Source organism: Antechinus flavipes, chromosome X, assembly GCF_016432865.1.
Source record: "Antechinus flavipes isolate AdamAnt ecotype Samford, QLD, Australia chromosome X, AdamAnt_v2, whole genome shotgun sequence".
In the NCBI taxonomy this organism is placed as follows: Eukaryota; Metazoa; Chordata; class Mammalia; order Dasyuromorphia; family Dasyuridae; genus Antechinus; species Antechinus flavipes.
The window spans coordinates 79,801,563-79,820,529 of NC_067404.1; the positions used below are offsets into that span (position 1 = coordinate 79,801,563).

An 18,967-nucleotide genomic window follows, 5' to 3' on the forward strand; every position below is an offset into this window, starting at 1 on the left:
ATTTTTTGATTGTTTGGAGGTGAATATGGGAGATTTATGGCAATTTACTGCTTCTTCTGCCATCTTGGCTGGAGGTCCCTCCCTTCCTTCAAATGCCAAAGAAATAGAGCGTACAGGCTGGCCATCAGTCATCCCTTATTATCACTTCTCAACCAATGCCATCCCTTTTGCTGATATGTTCCTTCTCCGGAGTCTTCTTCATTCCCTGTTTGTTACGGCCGGCACCCTGTACACGCCTCCCCTGGATCTCTTCCATTTTAATTCTTTAATTCTTTGAAGACTACCATTCCATGAATGCAGTCATACAGAGCCTTGGAAGAGTATTGCCATTGAAAGAACGGATGATTTCAGAGTGACTCTTGTGCTCATTAAAAAAGAGGCGATCGAGCCTGTCGTCCTCCACCTGTTTGATTCCGGCTATTCCTCATCCACCCTTTACCGTGTCAGATAGACGCCCTTTCCAATTCAGACAGTGGACCAGGTGCGGCTTGTGGTTTGGACAAGCGGAGTTCTTAATACTCTTGAATAGCGTCCTAAATTGCAGCAGCTGCATCCCCCAAAGCCTCGGCCCCAGCTGCTTCTCTCTTCCCATTTGGCCCGACAAGGCCGCCACTTCCCAGCATTACGGTCCCTCAGGGAGACGGCAGCCACCAACCTCGTGGCCAACAACTAAGCCGAGAAGAACAAAAACAGTCATTTGGTAAGAACTCGTGGATATGACTCGGTTGATGGACTTTAGCTATTACAAAGCTGTTTCAACACATGCCTGGAGTTGGAACGTGCTCACTTAGAAGGATGATAATGAACACCAGCATTTATATAGCACTCATGGGATGCTCCGCTATGGCCCCGTGAAATGGGGAGACAGGTGCTGTTAGTAGAATATTATAATTACATATATATTTGTGTGTGTGTAATTATAATAGCGGTGAAGAAACTGAGGCTGAGAGCAATTAAGTTGCAAACGAGGTGAAATCTGTCCCGGGAGCCCCCTCTTTTGTGGGAAAGCAACCATCTCCTTTGGCATACTGGCCCTGAGTGGCAGCTGGGCCTGAGATGTGAAACGGACACCAGCCACTAGGGAAAACACAGCCTAGAGAAGGGTGTGGAGATCTCAGAGCACAAAATCAGACAGGCAGGCCCAAATCCAAAGGCCATGGCTGCCAGATATCCAGCTGAGCCACAGAGACCCAAGGAGAGGGCTGGAGTAAGAAGCTCCCAGAGTTCAGAGAGGCTTTGTTCCGGAGCCTGCTGATGCTTTTGCCTTGGGACTGTACACCAGCCTTCTCACCTTGCTAAGAACCCAGGGAGTTGGCAAGCCTGGTGTGGTAGTTTCCTTCTAAAGCTTAGATCAAAAGTTTCATAGAAGGAGAGTAAGGGACTGTGGGATTCAAGCTAGAAGGGGCCTGAGGAGCCTCATCTTCTTATTTTACAGTGAAAGAAACTCAACCTCAGGGAGGGAACTGACTTTTCCAAGAGCACTCAAAAAGTGAGAGGCAAAGCTGGGATTGGGATCCGGGTCTCTCGCCTCCCAATTTTTGACTGCATAATGCAAAGATGAACGAGACCAAGTCCCTGATTGTATGGCACACTCCATGGTATGGAGCAGAAGAGAGCCAAGATCCAAGAGGGGAAAAGCCGGCCCCTGCATTGCCACCAAAAGTTCAGCCATTGACCTTGGTGCAGAGATCCCCATTGCCTCACCCAGATCACCTTTTGGCACCTTCCAACTCCGAGCACTAAGCTCTTCTGGGATTCCAATGAGATCACTCGGCTGAAGTGGTAGAGAACTATTAACTTGGCTTAGGATAGGGCTGTTACTTGTGCTCGGACTTCCTGTTGCCCACGAGCAGGATACACCTCCTCATTTCCTTCCAGGGCTCTCCATATGACCTCATCTGTAGTCTTTTCCCCACCCTGATGGCCCTGATCCAATTGTGTTCTAGTTTCTCATGATTCTTCCTCCAACATGGATCCTAGAACTGAACCAGGCTCCTCAGGTGAGCTCTGAGCAGGACATGGCTTGGGGAGGGAGAGCTCCCTTCCTCATCGTGCCCCCTGCTACCAAACTCTCCTGGCTGCCACAGGCTGTTGTGTCCATCTGGGCCTTCTTCAGCTCCAATTTGGCTACTGGAGTCACCACAATTTTGCCTTTCTTTGCATCTCCAGCACTTACCACCCTTCCTGGCCCATACGTGATAATCACTTAACAAATGCTTGTGACGGTCTGCCAGATACCACATGCTGGGGTTTGGGATGGACTGCTCCAATTTAGAGACATGTCTAGGATGCGAGACATCCTATAGCTTGCTTCTCAAGCAAACATTTGAGGAAAATGGCATTAAGACCAAAGAAGGGCCAGGATGCTCTGTTCTCCCTGCAAGCCAGGGCTAACGGCCCGGAGATGGCAGTCACTAAAAGGTCTTCCACAACTCTTCAGTATAATAGGCCACTCGAGGCTCTTGTCTGTTAGGATCTTACCCCTTTAGCCATTTGATTGTACCTTTTCAGGCAAACCAGAGTTTCCATCGTTCTATCCTGTCCCACCTCACCCTCTGAACTCGTCAAGTGATTTTCATATCTGCTATTACTAATACCGCCATCTCCAAAGCAAAATCACCTTTTTCTTAGCTTGTCGGAGAGCCATCCCATAGTCCTCCCTGTCACAGATTACTTGGGAGCAGGCCTCTGCCACCGAAGTGACATAAGAATCGAAAGGAGGTGAGGAGAAAACGGATCATCTCAGAACAAACACCTTGGATTTCAAAACTGGTTGATAGCGGTCTAGACTGTAGAGCATTTAGCATGTCACTTGTACTACCCCGGTTGGGTCCTTAGCCGTATTCTGCCAATGCATGGAACCCCTAGTCTTCCAAGTCTCATTTGGGGGACTGCCATATAGAGGAGCTGTGGCCCAAGATGGGGCCACCTTTCAATCAGTTTTAGTCTTGGCCAGACTGTGATATAATAAGGCTCATGGTTACTGAGCCATCCTTGTGAAGTTTTCTGGAGTCTTTCCTTGGCCTTCTGTTTTCCTTGTCTCTCCCCCTTCATCCTGAGGCCTTATCCGCTCCCTCAGCTTCACCTTTCACCTCTCTTTCACCTTTCAACTTCGATTCAGTCCCTCCAAAAGGGATGCCTTTTGGCCTGACATAATCCTCTTCCTCCCCATCATCTTCCTCTAGGCAGTTTCCTCTCTGGGTTTCCTTGTTGGTCCCAGTCACCTAGACACAAATGTTCCATCCAACACAAATGTTCTGAGGAATCCCTGACCATTGGGCTCCATCATGGGGCCTCTTTGCTCTCCCTTTGCAAAGTCCCTATGGCATATCTTCCCAGTCCCAAGCCCTGCCTACCCCCGGGCCCTTAGCTCTTGCTCCCTGAATTACTGCATCAGCCTCCTGGCTCTCCTCCCGGCTGCTAGCCTAGTCCCAGGCTCCACCAGCCCTTTCTGCACACAGAAGACAGATTTTTCTCCCAGCAGGCTCATTACATCACTCCCCTGTTGCCCGCTTTCGCTGGCTTTACCCTACCCAAGGTTTTCACTGCAGCCTTCTGTCTAGTTGTAGGACTTCCATCTCCTCGGCTTGACCACAAATAAGCCCCGTGGCTGGGAGGGAGACGTGGGAGGGAGACGACGGATCGTCCCCCTCTGAGCCACGTCAATCCTCCCCTCTTCAGGGCTCCTCTGAGGCAGCCTCTGAAGACCGGTTCTCATTTCTTCCAGCCTCTCGAGCCTTGTCTCCCATCTCATTCCAAATTCTGTTCTCGTTTTCCCCCCAGTGAGCGAACGGCTCGGCACCTGAGCGTCTGCTCCTGAATTTCTGCCAGCCCCCAGATCTCCTGACCCCGAATATCAGGGCAGATGTTCACCAGCCAAGGCGGGAAGGAAGCTAATTACCATAATGATTTGCAATTGCTCAGCTATGGTAATGAAAGTATATATTAATTTGTTCATAAAATGCAACTAGTAGTTAATAATGCTTTTCCTCTTCAAAGCACTAGACAAATATTAGCTCGTGAATCTTAAGTCTTGCAAAATTCATTATCTTGGTTGTTATAGGGGAATAAAGCCAGGTGATGAGTTGAGCAGAAGAACAGAGCTTATCTCCACCCCAGTGGCCCACAGCCGCCCAGAGTACCCAACTCCCAGAGCCCCTAGGGAGCTCCATGTTAGTGTTTGCTGCTCATCCCCATAGGTCCTTAGGTCCCCAAAGGGAAACTTCTGTCAGAACTGGGGTCAGAACTGGCTGGCCTACAGGGAAAGGGGTGAGTTGGATGGAGGAGGAGGAAGGCCAGCCTACTGCCTGCTTGAATCCAACCCTCCCTTGGGAGGCGGTTGCCCATCCTGGGCAGAGCCATTGTGAGTTGGCAGGCGGGAGAGAACACCATGACTCTCAGCCCATCCCAGTACCATTTGCAGAACACTTCTTCCTTTTCCTACCTAAGTGCCTTTAAACAGGGATCTTCCACATGAGGGCTGTCCCTTTGTAACCTTCACTTCCCAGGATCCCTGGCTTGGGTGCCCCTCTCAGCCCTAGCCCTTTATATATCTGGCACATTTTCAGTATTGGCTTATGGGGCTGTTGCGCTGTGTCTTCCCTGCCTTGAGGTCAGTGACTGTCTCATGGTTGTCTCTGGGCTCCCCACACAAGCCTTGCCCGGCACATGAGTTTGAAGTTGAAGAAATATTTGTTGCTGTTTCCAAGCAGAGAGTCCCTGAGAGGCCTGTCAGTCACTCAAGTCAAGCCCTGTATTTGTCTCTGGGCCAAGAACCTTAGGAGTCATCTTCCTCTGGGAGATTGCGAATTTGAGACCTAGGCCCTGCCCTCAAGGATCCACGGTCAAAATAGAGATGTGAACTATCTCTGTCTCTAGATAGAGCCTTGCTACTGGATGCTCTGCCCACTTTATTCTACCTCTTAGCTTCCTGGATTTCCTTTTTTTTTTTCTGAGGCAATTGGGGTAAATTGACTTGCCCAGGGTCACACAGTAGGAAGTGTGAAGTGTCTGAGGCCAGATTTGAACTCAGGTTCTCCTGACTTCAGGGCTGGTGCTCTGTCCACTGTGCTATCTAGCTGCCCCCAGACTTCCTTTGAAACTCAGCTCAGACCTAGTACTGCAGGCTTTTTCCCATCTCCCAGAAGTCTACTCCCTTCAGATTACCTTCTGTTCAGTCTTTATCAACCAAAAGATCAGAGGAGGTGAGATTGGATGAATGGAAGCAAAGAGTGATTGTTAATGGCCTAACGTTAATGGGGCCAGAATATCTCAGGGCTGTCTGCTGGGCCCAGTGCTAGTTCACGCTTTTGGTCAATGAGGTTGTTCCTCAGATTTGGAGATTACAGTCAAGTTGGGGAAAATAGCTCATAATGAGGAGGTAGTATCCAAGTCAAGGTCACCAAGGACCTTGGCAAGCTTCAGCTTAGGGTGAAGTTCAGGAAGGATCTATGAAAACTCTTGCATTTGGAACCAAAAATTTAACTCCAAGAATCTCAAAAGTTTGGCTAGACATAAGCGCAATGAAAGGGATTTGGGGGAATTTGACCAGATTACAATGAGCAGCATGAAGTGGCAACCTAAAAGGCTAAGGCCAGTTTGGGCTCCATTAAGCACCTACTATGTGCCAGGTACTGTGCTAAGTATTTTGTAAGTATGTTCTTATTTGTTCCTCACAAGCACCCTGAGAGGTAGATCCCTGTTTTACACATAAAGAAATTGAGGCAGGCAAATTGACTTGACATTTTTGCATATGTGGGTCCCTTTCCCTTCTTTAGTATCTCTTTGGGATATAAGCCAAGTAAAAAAAAAAAACTGCTGTATCAAAGGGTATGTACAGTTTGATAACTCTTTGAGCATAGTTCCAAATCACTCTCCAGAATGGTTGGATTCTTTCACAACTCCACCAACAAAGCATCAGTGTCCCTGTTTTCCCACTTTCCCTCCAACATTTGTCCTTATCTTTTCCTCTCATCTTAGCCAATCTGACAGGCGTGCAATGGTATCTCAGAGTTATCTTAATTGTGATTTGGAGCACTCTTTCATATGAGTGGAAATAGTTTCAATTTCTTCATCTGAAAATTGTCTGTTCATATCCTTTGACCATTTATCCATTGGAGAATGGCTCAATTTCTTATAAATTAGAGTCAATTCTCTAATATTTTAGAAATGAGACCTTTATCAGAACCTTTAACTGTAAAAATGTTTTCCCAGTTTGTTGCTTCCCTTCTAATCTTGTCTGCATTAGTTTTGTTTGTACAAAGGCTTTTTTATTTGATATAATCAAAATTTTCTATTTTGTGATCAGTAATGGTCTCTAGTTCTTCTTTGGTCACAAATTCCTTCCTCCTCCACAGGTCTGAGAGGTAAACTATCCTATGTTCTAATTTATTTATGATCTTGTTCTTTATGCCTAAATCACGGACCCGTTTTGATCTTATTTTGTTGTACAGTGTTAAGTGTGGGTCATTGCCTAGTTTCTGCCATACTAGTTTCCACTTTTCCCAGCAGTTTTTGTCAAATAGTGAATTCTTATCCCAAAAGCTGGGGTCATTGGTTTTGTCAAACACTAGATTGCTATAGTCATTGACTATTTTGTGCTGTGAACCTAACCTATTCTACTGATCAACTAATCTATTTCTTAGCCAATACCAAATGGTTTTGGTGACCGCTGCTTTATAATATAATTTTAGATCAGGTACAGCTAGACCACTTTCATTTAATTTTTTTTTCATTAATTCCCTTGAAAGTCTTGACCTTTTGTTCTTCCAGATGAATTTTGTTGTTATTTTTTCTAGGTCATTAAAATCGTTTCTTGGGAGTCTGATTGGCATAGCACTAAATAAATAGTTTAGTTTAGGGAGTATTGTCATCTTTATCATATTCGCTTGGCCTATCCAAGAGCATTTAATATTTTCCCAATTGTTTAAATCTGACTTTATTTGTGTGGAAAGTGTTTTGTCATTTTGCTCATATAATTCCTGACTTTTCTTTGGTAGATTTATGCTATCGACAGTTATTTTGAATGGAATTTCCCTTTGTATGTCTTGCTGTTGAATTTTGTTGGTGATGTATAAAAATGCTGAGGATTTATGGGGATTTATTTTGTATCCTGAAGCTTTGCTAAAGTTGTGGATTATTTCTAATAGCTTTTTAGTAGAATCTCTGGGGTTTCTGAGTTCAGATTTCAACTTAGACACTAGTTGTATGACTCGAGGCAAGTTGCTTATCCTCTATCTGCCTCAGTTTCCTCAAATATAAAATGGGGGATAAACATAGCACCTTCTTCCCCGAGCTGTTGTGGGGTTCCAATGAGATAATCACTGTAAGATACTTAATACAACTGTGTGCCTGGCATGTAGTAGGTGCTATCTAAGTGTATTGTAGTGGTGTAGTGTAGCGGTTTCTATTTCTGTTACACTGGTTCTTGGCTTTGAATAGACATTATTTCCCGCCATTATTTAGGATGTCGTTTACCGGGACATTTGCACATTGCACAGTTCCTCACTCTTTCTCTCTCTGGAACACTCTGGTGTTCGGAAGGAGCAACAGTTTCTTTCCCCCATTAGGAAAGGAGCCTTTGGTCATCATCTAAAGCCTTCAGATCGATCTCACCATGCGATGTCTGGGTTTCTCTTCTCTCCTCAATTCCTGGTTCAAAAATTCAATATCCAACTTTGGTTTTCTCCACAGAAATGGTTTTTAATTCTCTCTTGTTATTAAAGGCCCATTTCTCCCCACCACCCCCAGAATTAGACTGGCTTTTGCAGGCTGAGCTGGTCTGGAGATTGTGGAGTAGCAATATTTGCTCTTGAGCTTTACAGCATCCACATTGTGCTTCCTTGGTACTCGGTCTCTTTTTTTTTTCTTTGGGAATGGTTTTCAGGAAATCCGGGGATTATGAAATTCTTTCTCCTTTTGTTTCTCATTCAGTTGTCCCTGTCTGACCTGCTATTCCAAGTTTTCAGTCTTTTGTGAAAGTGCGAGGGGAAATTGAGGCATCCAGTGTCTTGGGTTTTCAAGGTGTCAAGCTAAGAAGGAGGAAAGCAATTGAAGCTGTAGCTCACAGGCATGGTAGGGTCTGGGGAGAGTAAATAGCATGGAAGGAATAATGGGCAAGAATAGGGATCAGTTTATAACTACTGCTCCCCTTGTTAATAGCATCCATTTCTATAGGGTTTTAAGGTTCCAATTTTTTCCCCTCAGCTACCCTGTGAGATACAAGTTTAACCACCAGGGGGTGCTGCTGAGCAAGCAGCTGCCCCTATACAGCTGTTAAGTCCTAGGGTCAAACCTACTGGTGGCTCCCTCTCTCTCCTGGCCCCTAAGATGGCATTAGTCTAAGAAGTCAAAATGGATTTATTCAGTCATCCCCCACCTGCTATAGATACCCCATGTCAGCAGAGTCTCATCACATAGAAGAGTCAGAGCACACAGTTCAGGTGCTCAGATTCAAACCTCCCTTCCCAGCATGGAAACTCCTATGTTAAGCAGCGAGCAAGTCACTTACCAGTGGATTGTTAGCTAGTCCAAGTGTGTGTGTGTGTGTGTGTGTGTGTGTGTGTGTGTGTGTGTGTGTGTGTGTGTGTGTTTGGGGAGGGGACTTCATTTCTGCTCTCCTCCATACCATTAAGCCTAGTGAGAATCTGTCCCCTTAGAGGGATTTCCATAGATGAGGGACCCCAGTCTCTCGGTCCTAACCCAGCAAGCAGAAGGGAAAATGCATAGGGATTATTATTCTGAAAGATGGCAGCTCTGCTCATGGGGGGAAGCTCTTAGAATGGAGACCTCTGAAGGGAAGGGATGCCTTTTGCCTAGCTTCCTGAGAAACCCAGAACCAGTATCTCTGCAGACAGGAAAGGGGCTGAGAGACAGGATAACAGCTAACATTTCTAGAGCCCTCAAAAGATGTTGCTTCCCAGGAATGCTGTGGGGTCAGCAATATGGAGAAAACTGGTCCTCAGAAAAATTAATTAGCTTGCCCAAGTTCACCCAACTCTCAAGCATCGGAGGCAGTGAATTTCACAGAGATCACCTACTCCAAGGAAAATCTGACACTGCCTCTCCCAAGAGAGTCATCCTGTTTCTCTGCACAGCTCTACGCCACAAGGGAACATCCCAAAGCAAAGTGGGCTGCTCCCTGCTCGGCTTCATGAGCGGGATGGCTCCCACTCAGCGCTTCTGGCTTCTGGGGCCGAGCAGAATATGTTGAGTCCTTCTGCATGTGACAACCCTCCAGATAAGTGAAGATGGTGCACGTGTTCCTCCTGAGGCGCTATTTCTTTCGACCAGGCCACGTAGAAGGCTGTAAACTCAAGGCCCTTCTTGACTTTCTCTGTCCTCCTGTAGACAAGTTCCAGTTTACCTGGGTCCTTCCCAAAACATGGCACCCAAATGTGATCTACTGAGGTCAGAGTTAGCACTTAGAGGCGACTGTAGCCTTAGGACAAGCCACAGCCAAGATCCCATTGATGTTCCGGGATGGTCGCATCTCGATAGTTACTCATCTAAGGATTATGGTGCACTTAAAAAACCCCAGGATCTTTTTCAGACAAACCTCTACCTAACTGTGCCTTCTCTGCTTTCTATCGTTCCTTTCACAACCCCACATGGCTTTCCCTTTCCAATTTACTAGATCTGTGATTTCATCAATGTGAGGAACTCCTGGTATGGAAACTCCTTTCGTTGATGCAGACTAGCACCCTCTCTGTTCCTTAAGATGCTCAGTGTCCGGGGCACTACAAAGTTAAGTGACTTTGCTCATGGACACATAGCTAGCATGTGTCAGAAGCAGGACTCGTGAAGGGAGAGTGCCACACCATGCCTGGACAAATGGCCTGGCCAGCCCAGGATGGGAGCAAGATGGATGTCTCTCATTGGCAGCGAGCTCAAGCAGACTGCTCTTGAGGTCCCAAGGCCCAGAAGCACACGTCAGAGCCAGCCGCTCATGTTGACAGCTGCAGAAACAAGTCTCATCCGTTAGTTTGGTGGGGAGATTGGGAGAGAACTGCCCTCACTGACACAGAGTGAAGTCAGAGCACTGATTGCCTGGCTGCTGAGGAAAAGGGAAAGCTGTTTTGTTGGTGTGTGTGTGTGTATGTGTATGTATGTGTGTGTGTGTGTGTGTGTGTGAGAGAGAGAGAGAGAGAGAGAGAGAGAGAGAGACAGAGACAGAGACAGACACACAGAAACAGAGATAGCCAGATTGATTCTTTTCTGAGGGGCTGTCCATTAGCAAGCAGTACCCCCAGATCCCAGTAGAGTTGGACACATAGCCCTTGAGCCCACAAAACTTCCTACTTGTGTCAAAGGCCTATGCCGAGTGACAGAGCCTATCAGGAACGGAAGTATCACAGGAGGGAAAGGCAAGTGAGATGCTGGAGGCAGGTCCTCAGCAGGCTTCCATCCAGAGCAAGTGGGAACTGACCCAAGCTGCTCAGGAAAGCCCCCTCCGTTCCCCCCTCCCAGGCCCCAGCCCGTGGCCCTCCCCTCCCCTTCCCTCCCTGTTCTCTCTCCACCCATCCCCAAGTGGTGACATTTCTAAAGTTTGCTAGACTAATTAGTTCCCTGACTAATCTGAGCAACTTAAGGCTGCTGAGGAAGAAATGTGCCATTTCCTCCCCCACCCCACCCCAATCCCTGAGGTAACAGTTATTCATTTTAATACTAACTTAACCCTGAGGGAGGAGGAAAAACCCAGCTCCCAGCAGAGCCAGCTAGGGGGGAGATTTTGGACCCGCCACTTTGGCTGAACCCCAGACTCTATGAGGGGCAAAGGAGGTCCAAGGCAGCTCTAAAGATATGTAAGTGTCCAAGAGGAGCTGATTGGGATCCTGGAAGTCAGAGGAATCATGGGATTTCATTGAGCAAATGAGGGTGGAGGTGACATGGTGAGCTCTATGCTTTAGAAGAAGAGATGATGGATTGAGATAGGAGGAGACTAGGAATCAGGGAGACCAGTTAGGAGATTGCCAGCGAGAGAGGCAACGAGGGTGCCATCAGGATGGTAGTAGAGTCAGAGGAAGAGTGGAACAACAAGATGTGACCATTTCAGCTTGGCCCCTGAAAATCAGAACCTGGAACTTCAGAGCTCTCGCCAAAGGTTAACAGAGTCACCCACGGGCAAGGAGGCAGATTTTGGTTGGATGGCAGAAAAGGCTTTCCTAACAATTATAAGGGCCCCAAGGAGAACAGAGTGACCAAAGGAAGTCAACCAAGGAGAACACTACATAAAGGTCCCTGGGAGGTGGGAGCTAGCCTTCACTCTAAGTCATGGAGCAAAGAATGTTCAGGGGTACCCAGAAAGGGTCTGAAGTCAGGAACGGATCGGGCGAGTTGCCTCTGAGGTTGGATCGGCCTCCTGCCTCGTCTTCCCCGGCGTTCTCCTGCCCAGATCTGTGCCTCCTTTCATAAAATCTCTTTCCGGTCTACTCTTTTTGAGGTGGGGTCATGCTTCCTATTCCCTGTAGAAATGGCCAAGTTGCTTGGGAGCTGTGAGATGGGCTGTTCGTCTTCCTAGCACTTCCTAGCTTTTCCTTTAAGGCTACAACTGCACTGATCCAAGGAAGCTTTGACATCTGGTCCTGTCAGTGTGTCTCTAGCCTTGGTTCCCCATGTTCAGGGGTCCTCACCCCGCTACCCTGTGTCACCCTCCCATGATGAATGAGAGATGTTTGTACTCAGGGGGCCCCCAGAATAGTCGCGGAATACATACAAATGAAGTGGGAAGAGACCACACCCTCTCTTTGCTCATCAATACCATTGGATGGCCTGCTGTTGATTGACAGTTCAGCCATCCAGTGTCAGGAAGCACAGGGACCCTGCAAGGAGCTGGGTCTGGCTTCCTTCCCCCTCCCACTCACTACCTGGCTGTTTCCATTGAAGAAGGGCTCAACTGCAGTCTGAGCATGCCCAGTGGGGCAACTGCTGTGGAAGGCCTTTAGATGCCCCTGTTTTGTTAAGCTGGAGTTTCTGGGGCTTCCTCAGCCTGGGGCTCTTCCCTCCAGGAACCGGCTCAACACACACACACACACACACACACACACACACACACACACACACACATAACATTTGTCATAGAGTTAAGGTAAGATGAGAAGCTTCCTTGTGATCCCAGGCTATAGAGTCACATGCAGGGCTTCTAAGTTTATAAACGCGGCCTTTGGGAGGCAAGAAGCAGAGGCTCTTGGGTGGGAGGAGGAGACTGGAAGAACCATGTGACTGCCGCCTTCTGGGACCTTGGTACTCCTCTGATCTTGTTACTGGAATACTCACTTCTGGGTACCATGATTTAAGGACATTGACAAGTTAGAGTGACCAAAGGAAGTCAACCAGAATACTCAAGAGCCTTATGTTCATGCCCTATAAAGGTTTTTTAAAACAGAATTGGGGATGTTTTCCTTGAAGAAGAGAAGGTTCAAGGGGAATTGCAATAGCTTTTGAAGAACTGTAAAGCACAAGCCAGATTAGCCTGATTCTGTTGGGCCCTAGAGAGCAGAGCCTGAAGCAGTGAGGGAGGCCATGTTCAGTTTGGGATTGGAAAAACCCAACAATCCCATTGTCCCCAAGTGGCCTGGTGGGAGCGTGGGTGACGCCCCCTCATCGGGAACATCAGTGAGGGGAGTCTGGTCAGATACAGCAGACTAGGGAGCTGCTGGGCTCCCTTCCAGAGCAGAGATGCCGTGGTTCTGTAACGTCACCTCGGAGCTCACAGACGTTGTTATCTTAGCTACCGGGCAGCGATCCAAATGACCTTTACTCATAATCTCAAGGCAACTTCATTATAGCAGAATGCCCACAGCCTAACACTGCTCTTGGCAGGAGGAACAGCAAAGATATCGACCTTCTTTCCCCTTCCCCCAGCCCTGTCAGAATCTTGAGCTGCTGCCAAACCGGGACCGAGGCAGAAAAGATGGATGCTGCCAGTTTAAATATCGGTTCAGGGGACTTGGCCGGGACCAGGATAAATGGACAGGAAAAGGAATACCGGACCAGGGAGGGCTAGAGAGTTCCCAAGATATCCCAGACTCAAATGGTGGGAAAAGGAGGGATATAAGCACAACCTACTATGTGTCACGCACTGTATTAAGTGCTTTTGACTTATTGCTCATTTGATCCTCCCCACCATGTGAAATAGATGCTATCAATATCCCCATTTTACAGGTGAGAAAAGTGAGGTTGAGAGAGGTTCTTTTTTTTTTCTTTTTTTTTTCTTTTTTATTGTTCTTTTTTTTTATTTAATGATTACTTTATAATGACAACATTATTCCTTGCACTCGTTTCTTTTCCTATTTTTTTCCCCCTCCCTCCCTCCACCCCCTCCCCTAGATGGCAAGCAGTCCTTTATATGTTGGATATGTTGCAGTATATCCTAGATACAATCTATGTTTGCAGAACCAAACAGTTCTCTTGTTGCACAGGGAGAATTGGATTCAGAAGGTATAAATAACCCGGGAAGAAAAACTAAAATGCAGATAGTTCACATTCTTTTCCCAGTGTTCTTTCTTTGGGTGTAGCTGCTTTTGTCCGTCATTTATCAATTGAAACTGAGTTAGGTCTCTTTGTCAAAGAAATCCACTTCCATCAAAATATGTCCTCATACAATATCGTTGTCGAAGTGTATAATGATCTCCTGGTTCTGCTCATTTCACTCAGCATCAGTTCATGTAAGTCTCGCCAGTCCTCTCTGTATTCATCCTGCTGGTCATTTCTTACAGAACAATAATATTCCATAACATTCCTATACCACAATTTACCCAGCCATTCTCCAATTGATAAATGGTCAAAGGATATGAACAGACAATTTTCAGAGGATGAAATTGAAACTATTACCACTCATATGAAAGAGTGTTCCAAATCATTATTGATCAGAGAAATGCAAATGAAGACAACTTTGAGATAACACTACATACCTGTCAGATTGGCTAAGATGACAGGAAAAAATAATGATGAATGTTGGAGGGGATGCGGGAAAACGGGGACACTAATGCATTGTTGGTGGAGTTGTGAACGAATCCAACCATTCTGGAGAGCAATCTGGAATTATGCCCAAAAAATTATCAAATTGTGCATACCCTTTGATCCAGCAGTGTTTCTATTGGGCTTATATCCCAAAGAAATACTAAAGAAGGGAAAGGGACCTGTATGTGCCAAAATGTTTGTAGCAGCCCTATTTGTAGTGGAGAGAGGTTCTGTGACTTGCCTCGAGTCACACGGCTAGTATGGGTCTGAGGCTAAATTTGACCTCAGATCTTTCTGAGTTCTTCCGGTCCTCTCTCCGCTGTACCACCAGTGCTTTTGGAGGACTCGGTCTGGTAGGGGTGCTTAGCAGCCATGCTGAAGGACTGGAGTGGTCACTTATCTCAGAGAGAAGCATGGATACAATAAGCTTGTAGGTGACAGTTTGAAAGTTGAAAGAAACTGCAGGCCATTGGGACCTTAAGAAGTCATTTAGACATCATCTGTAAGATGCAGGAAGGAGGAAGGACTTGGCCAGAGGTCACCGCCAAAGTCAGGTCTAAAACCCCAGCCTTCTGTCGCCAGATCCCATGGCAGAGTCCCCATTTCTTCCATCTTGGGCTTGGATGGACAGGTCGCTAGACTCCGTTAGGCTTTGCTTCCTTATCAAGATGACAGAAAAAAGGAACCTGAACTAGCCGTGGGCTGGAATGGCTACAGAGGAGGCAGGGAAAAGCTATGGGTGTGGAGTGGGCGGAACAAAAGGCAAGCATTCAGGGACCATGGACAGCGGCACTGAACCTCCTCTGCTCTCCTAAAACCAGTGCTAATTAACGCAGAGAAAGGCTCGGTTCACTGTTGGGCCAAGAGTGGGACAGTTTCCTGGGCTTAAAACTGAGAAGAGGAGGGATTGTGCCGGCTTGTTGCGACTGCTCCGTGGCTGGCCGGGAGCTAATGTGCGTGGGAAGCAGGATGTAGGCTCGAGCGCGGTTCAATGGTAGACATTGCAGTTTCCAATAGAGCTACTTGCTAGGAAGTAGCAGCTGGAGGATCCCCCGTGAAGTCAATGAGTCTTTAATTATTAATTGCTGACATTTAGTAGACTGCCTTTAAATAAAATCTCACCGAGTCTCCGATAGGCTATTATAATTTTGGCCCCAAACACTTTCCGCCCCTCTTTGTCATTTGTCTAGACTAGAGAGGATGTGGAATAGAAGGCAGACTGCAAGGGAGCTGAATTCGGTGACTTCCACCCAAAGAGACTTTGAAAATCCCACCGGAAACTGAGGGAGGAACTGGCTGGAGGTCAAGCCCCCCGGGGCTGGCTTGTTCCTGCCATGGTGGGCTTTTTCTCAGCACGTGTCTCTAGGAGGGCAGTCTAGCTGGTTGGTGCTCACCAGGAATAGCTGGGGAATGATTGGGACGAATGACTGCAAAGAAAAGGGAACTTATCACTTTCCCCTCCCAGGTGGTCTTTGCGGGAGCTGACCCTATCGGGACCCCGCAGGCTCTCCTGCCTGAGGAAACCGAGAAGCGCTCTCAAAGTGTTAGCGAGGATCGGGGCCTTCGCTGACCCGGTGACGATCGTCATCACGCAATTGTTTGCTGCAGAGAGACTCGAGTCCTCTGACAGCTTACAATATAGCCCAACTGACAGGAGTCGGGGGGAGAGCCCATAGTAAAAGGCACTGAGCTAACCAGACTCCTGAAATCTGCCAGAGAAGGGGATTATTAAGATGGCTCTTCCTCCTGACACCTCCATACATCACGTTGGCAAGCTGAGGACTAGGGCAGGGAAGCCTCAGGGAGCTCGGATGCTGCTCAGAGAGAGAACGGGGAGCGGGGCCCTCCTTGGGGTCACCGGCTACAATTTCCACCTTCCTCACCCACAGTTCACTCACCTGTGGCCACCCACACCCAGATAAAGCAAGGCTGGGCCTGGGCCCTACAGAACCAGCCTCTGTTCCCCTCTTCCATTTTTGTTCTACAGTGGTCAGGACAAATGCCTAGGTAGCAATGTGAACAAGGTGGCTTTCCATTGTTGCGGTGGTGGTGGTGGTGGTGCACTTGTGGGGGAAACCCCATCCTCCAGCTGGACCTGGAGCCTCTCTGATGCAGGCCCGGCCAAGAGATCCTTTTTATTTTGCCCAGGGTCACACAGCTAGGAACTTTTAAGTGTCTGAGACCAGATTGAATTCAGGTCTTCCTAACTTTAGGGCTGATGCTCTAACCACTGCGCCACCTAACTGCCCCCATGCAGGGTTCTTGACCTCAGCCTCCTAATGTGGAGACCATCGGGGCAAAGGGAAACAGATGTCGGGAGACTCTCCCGAGGCGTCCTCAACCCTTCATTCCTTCTCTTTTCAGTTTGTCGCTCAGCCGAACTGTCAGCAGCTGCTGGCCACGCTGTGGTACGACGGCTTCCCAGGCTGGCGGCGGAGACACTGGGGAGTCAAGATGCTGACCTGCATCACCATTGGCCTCCTGTTCCCCATGCTGTCTATAGCCTATTTGGTGGCCCCCAGGAGCAACCTTGGGCTCTTCATCAAAAAACCGTTTATCAAGTTCATCTGCCACACGGCCTCCTACCTGACCTTCCTCTTCATGCTGCTTCTGGCATCCCAGCACATCGTCAGGACGGACCTGCACGTGCAGGGGCCGCCGCCCACTGTGGTGGAGTGGATGATACTGCCTTGGGTTCTAGGTAAGTCCCCGAGAGATCCAGCTACCCTTCGGCTCATTCCGGCCGAGAACGTCATCGGCCCAGGCTCCACATTGTAGCCTCCGGCTGAGCCCGATGCCCAGAGGCACTGACGGGCTCCTACTGCCCAGGCTCAGCAGGAAGTTGAAGGAACTGTCTGCCCTTAAGAAGGAAAGGTTGTGGGGAGAAGTAGAGAGCGAGGGGCAGACGTGCTGGCTGTGTGCGAGTACTTGAAAGTTTATGTGGAAGAGGGATTGTTCCAGTGGGCTCCATAAGGTCAAAGTAGAAGTCTAATGGGTGGGGGGGTGGCGGGCCTCTCTGAGTCTGCAGAGAGACAGATTTGGGCTGGCTGTCTCTAAATGGAATGGGCTGAAACCCCTTTCAGGGATACTGTGGAGGGACGGACTCTGTTCAGGGGCCACCGAGGCCCCTGTGTGTGGGGAACTCAGCGGAGGGCCAGCTGTCCCGCCCCATGCCAAGGAAGGCCTGCCTGATGGTGGGCGGTTAAGCTGGCATCCTGGCTGACTTTCACTGGCTTCCATACTCAGAGGCTGATGACCAGTAGTTCAAGAGCCCACCCCACCGTCTACACCCCTACAGAGAAGTTCAAGCACTAATGGTGGGATTTGAGGTGTCAGTGGAGAGAGAAGGCCACTTCAGAAATTCCCCTTCTGCCCGGCTAGCCCAGTCCCTCTCCTGCCACCCTAAGGGAATCCCCCCATGTCTAGCGCAGCTCCAGAGGTAGCCATCGATGGGTTCGTTGCCCATGGAGGCCACATGAAGTCCACATCCTGCCTGTCATTGACTGAACGGGGCCTACGGGCCTGGTTCCCTAGCCCCAAGGGAGATCTCAAACTTTTCTCAACTCACTGATTGCACTTAACTCTTCCTCTTGTGGAGAGTTCGCTTGGGCCGATGGCCTCTGCTTGAGAAATGAGCCTCTTCTCTGGCCTTTCCCTCAGGTTTCATTTGGGGAGAAATTAAGGAGATGTGGGACGGCGGCTTCAACGAGTACATCCACGACTGGTGGAACCTGATGGATTTTGCCATGAACTCACTCTACCTGGCGACAATCTCGTTGAAAATCGTGGCCTACGTCAAGGTATCGTGGCGTCTCTATCTCTTAACAACCGTGTCAGGCGAGGTGACTGAATTCTTCCATTAAGCCTTAGCACTTGGGGAGGGGGAAGAGGGGGAGAAGGGGGACTTGGGGAGGGGAGAAGCAGGATCCAGGTCTCAGAGAAAATGGATCAACAGCCTCAGAAGCCCCGGCTGTCGGTTCTCCATCAGAGCGATTCGACTCAATTTCTTATTCCTCTACTTTGTGTCCAGCACTGGGGCCAGAAAGACAAGACCCACAATTCCCTGCCTTCCAAGAATTCACATTCTTAGCTCCCATTTTTAGAGTTAATAAGAAAAACCACAAATTAAATTAGGTTAAAATTTTACCCAAGGGGGCAGAATTTGCCTTCTGTTCTCTGAGAAGTGAAGTGATTTGCCCACAGTCACGACCCCCAGGAAGTTGAAAGGAGAGAATTCAGACCCAGCCCCTGCACTACATTGTTTCAGTAGGGCCGTCCCTGTATCCCCAAAGAATCAAAATGCCCACAGCTCCAGCTCTTTCAGCTTCATAAAGTGTTTTCCTTGCAGTACCCTTGGAAGCTAAAAAAATATAAATACACTGATGCCCCCATTGTACAGATGAAGAAATTGAGACCAAGAGCAAAATGACTCGGCTATGGTCATGAAAATAGTGGGCACTGGAGCCAGCTTGTTTCAAGCCAGAAAAAACCCTAGAATGCATGTAATTCACACACTCACTTCCACACACACTTTTGAGATAAGGAAATCAAAGCCCAAAGAGAAGTAGCTTGCTGAGATCATTTAGGGCAGGGGTCCTCAAACTACGGTCCACGGGCCAGAGGCGGCAGCTGAGGACGTTTATCCCCCTCACCCAGGGCTAGGAAGTTTCTTTATTTAAAGGCCCACAAAACAAAGTTTTTGTCTTTACTCTAGTCCGGCCCTCCAACAGTCTGAGGGACAGTGAACTGGCCCTCTATTTAAAAAGTTTGAGGACCCTTGATGTAGGGAATAAATAGGAGGAGGAGGATTTGAACTCATCTCCTCACTTCCAGGTCCAGCACTATTTCCCTATTGCCTGTAATAACAGCTCCCTGGGACGCTTTGAGCTTTTCCACCAGCATCTTGTTACATCCATCTTTAAGGCAAGACAGAGGTCGAGGATGTGTTGGGTGCTGGGACAGAACCCGGGCAAGGCTGTGCACGGCATCTGGAGTTCCAGCAGATGGA

General features: G+C 48.2%; 1 protein-coding gene across 1 annotated transcript in view; it reads left to right on the forward strand.

The window, feature by feature from the left end:
• The window catches only part of TRPC5 (transient receptor potential cation channel subfamily C member 5), a 79,617-nt gene that overhangs the window by 23,364 nt on the left and 37,286 nt on the right, over positions 1-18,967 (forward strand). The window contains exons 3-4 of the mRNA XM_051968152.1: positions 16,324-16,660; positions 17,620-17,759. Coding sequence (XP_051824112.1) covers positions 16,324-16,660; positions 17,620-17,759 — 477 coding nt within the window. The remainder of the gene's footprint in view (positions 1-16,323; positions 16,661-17,619; positions 17,760-18,967) is intronic.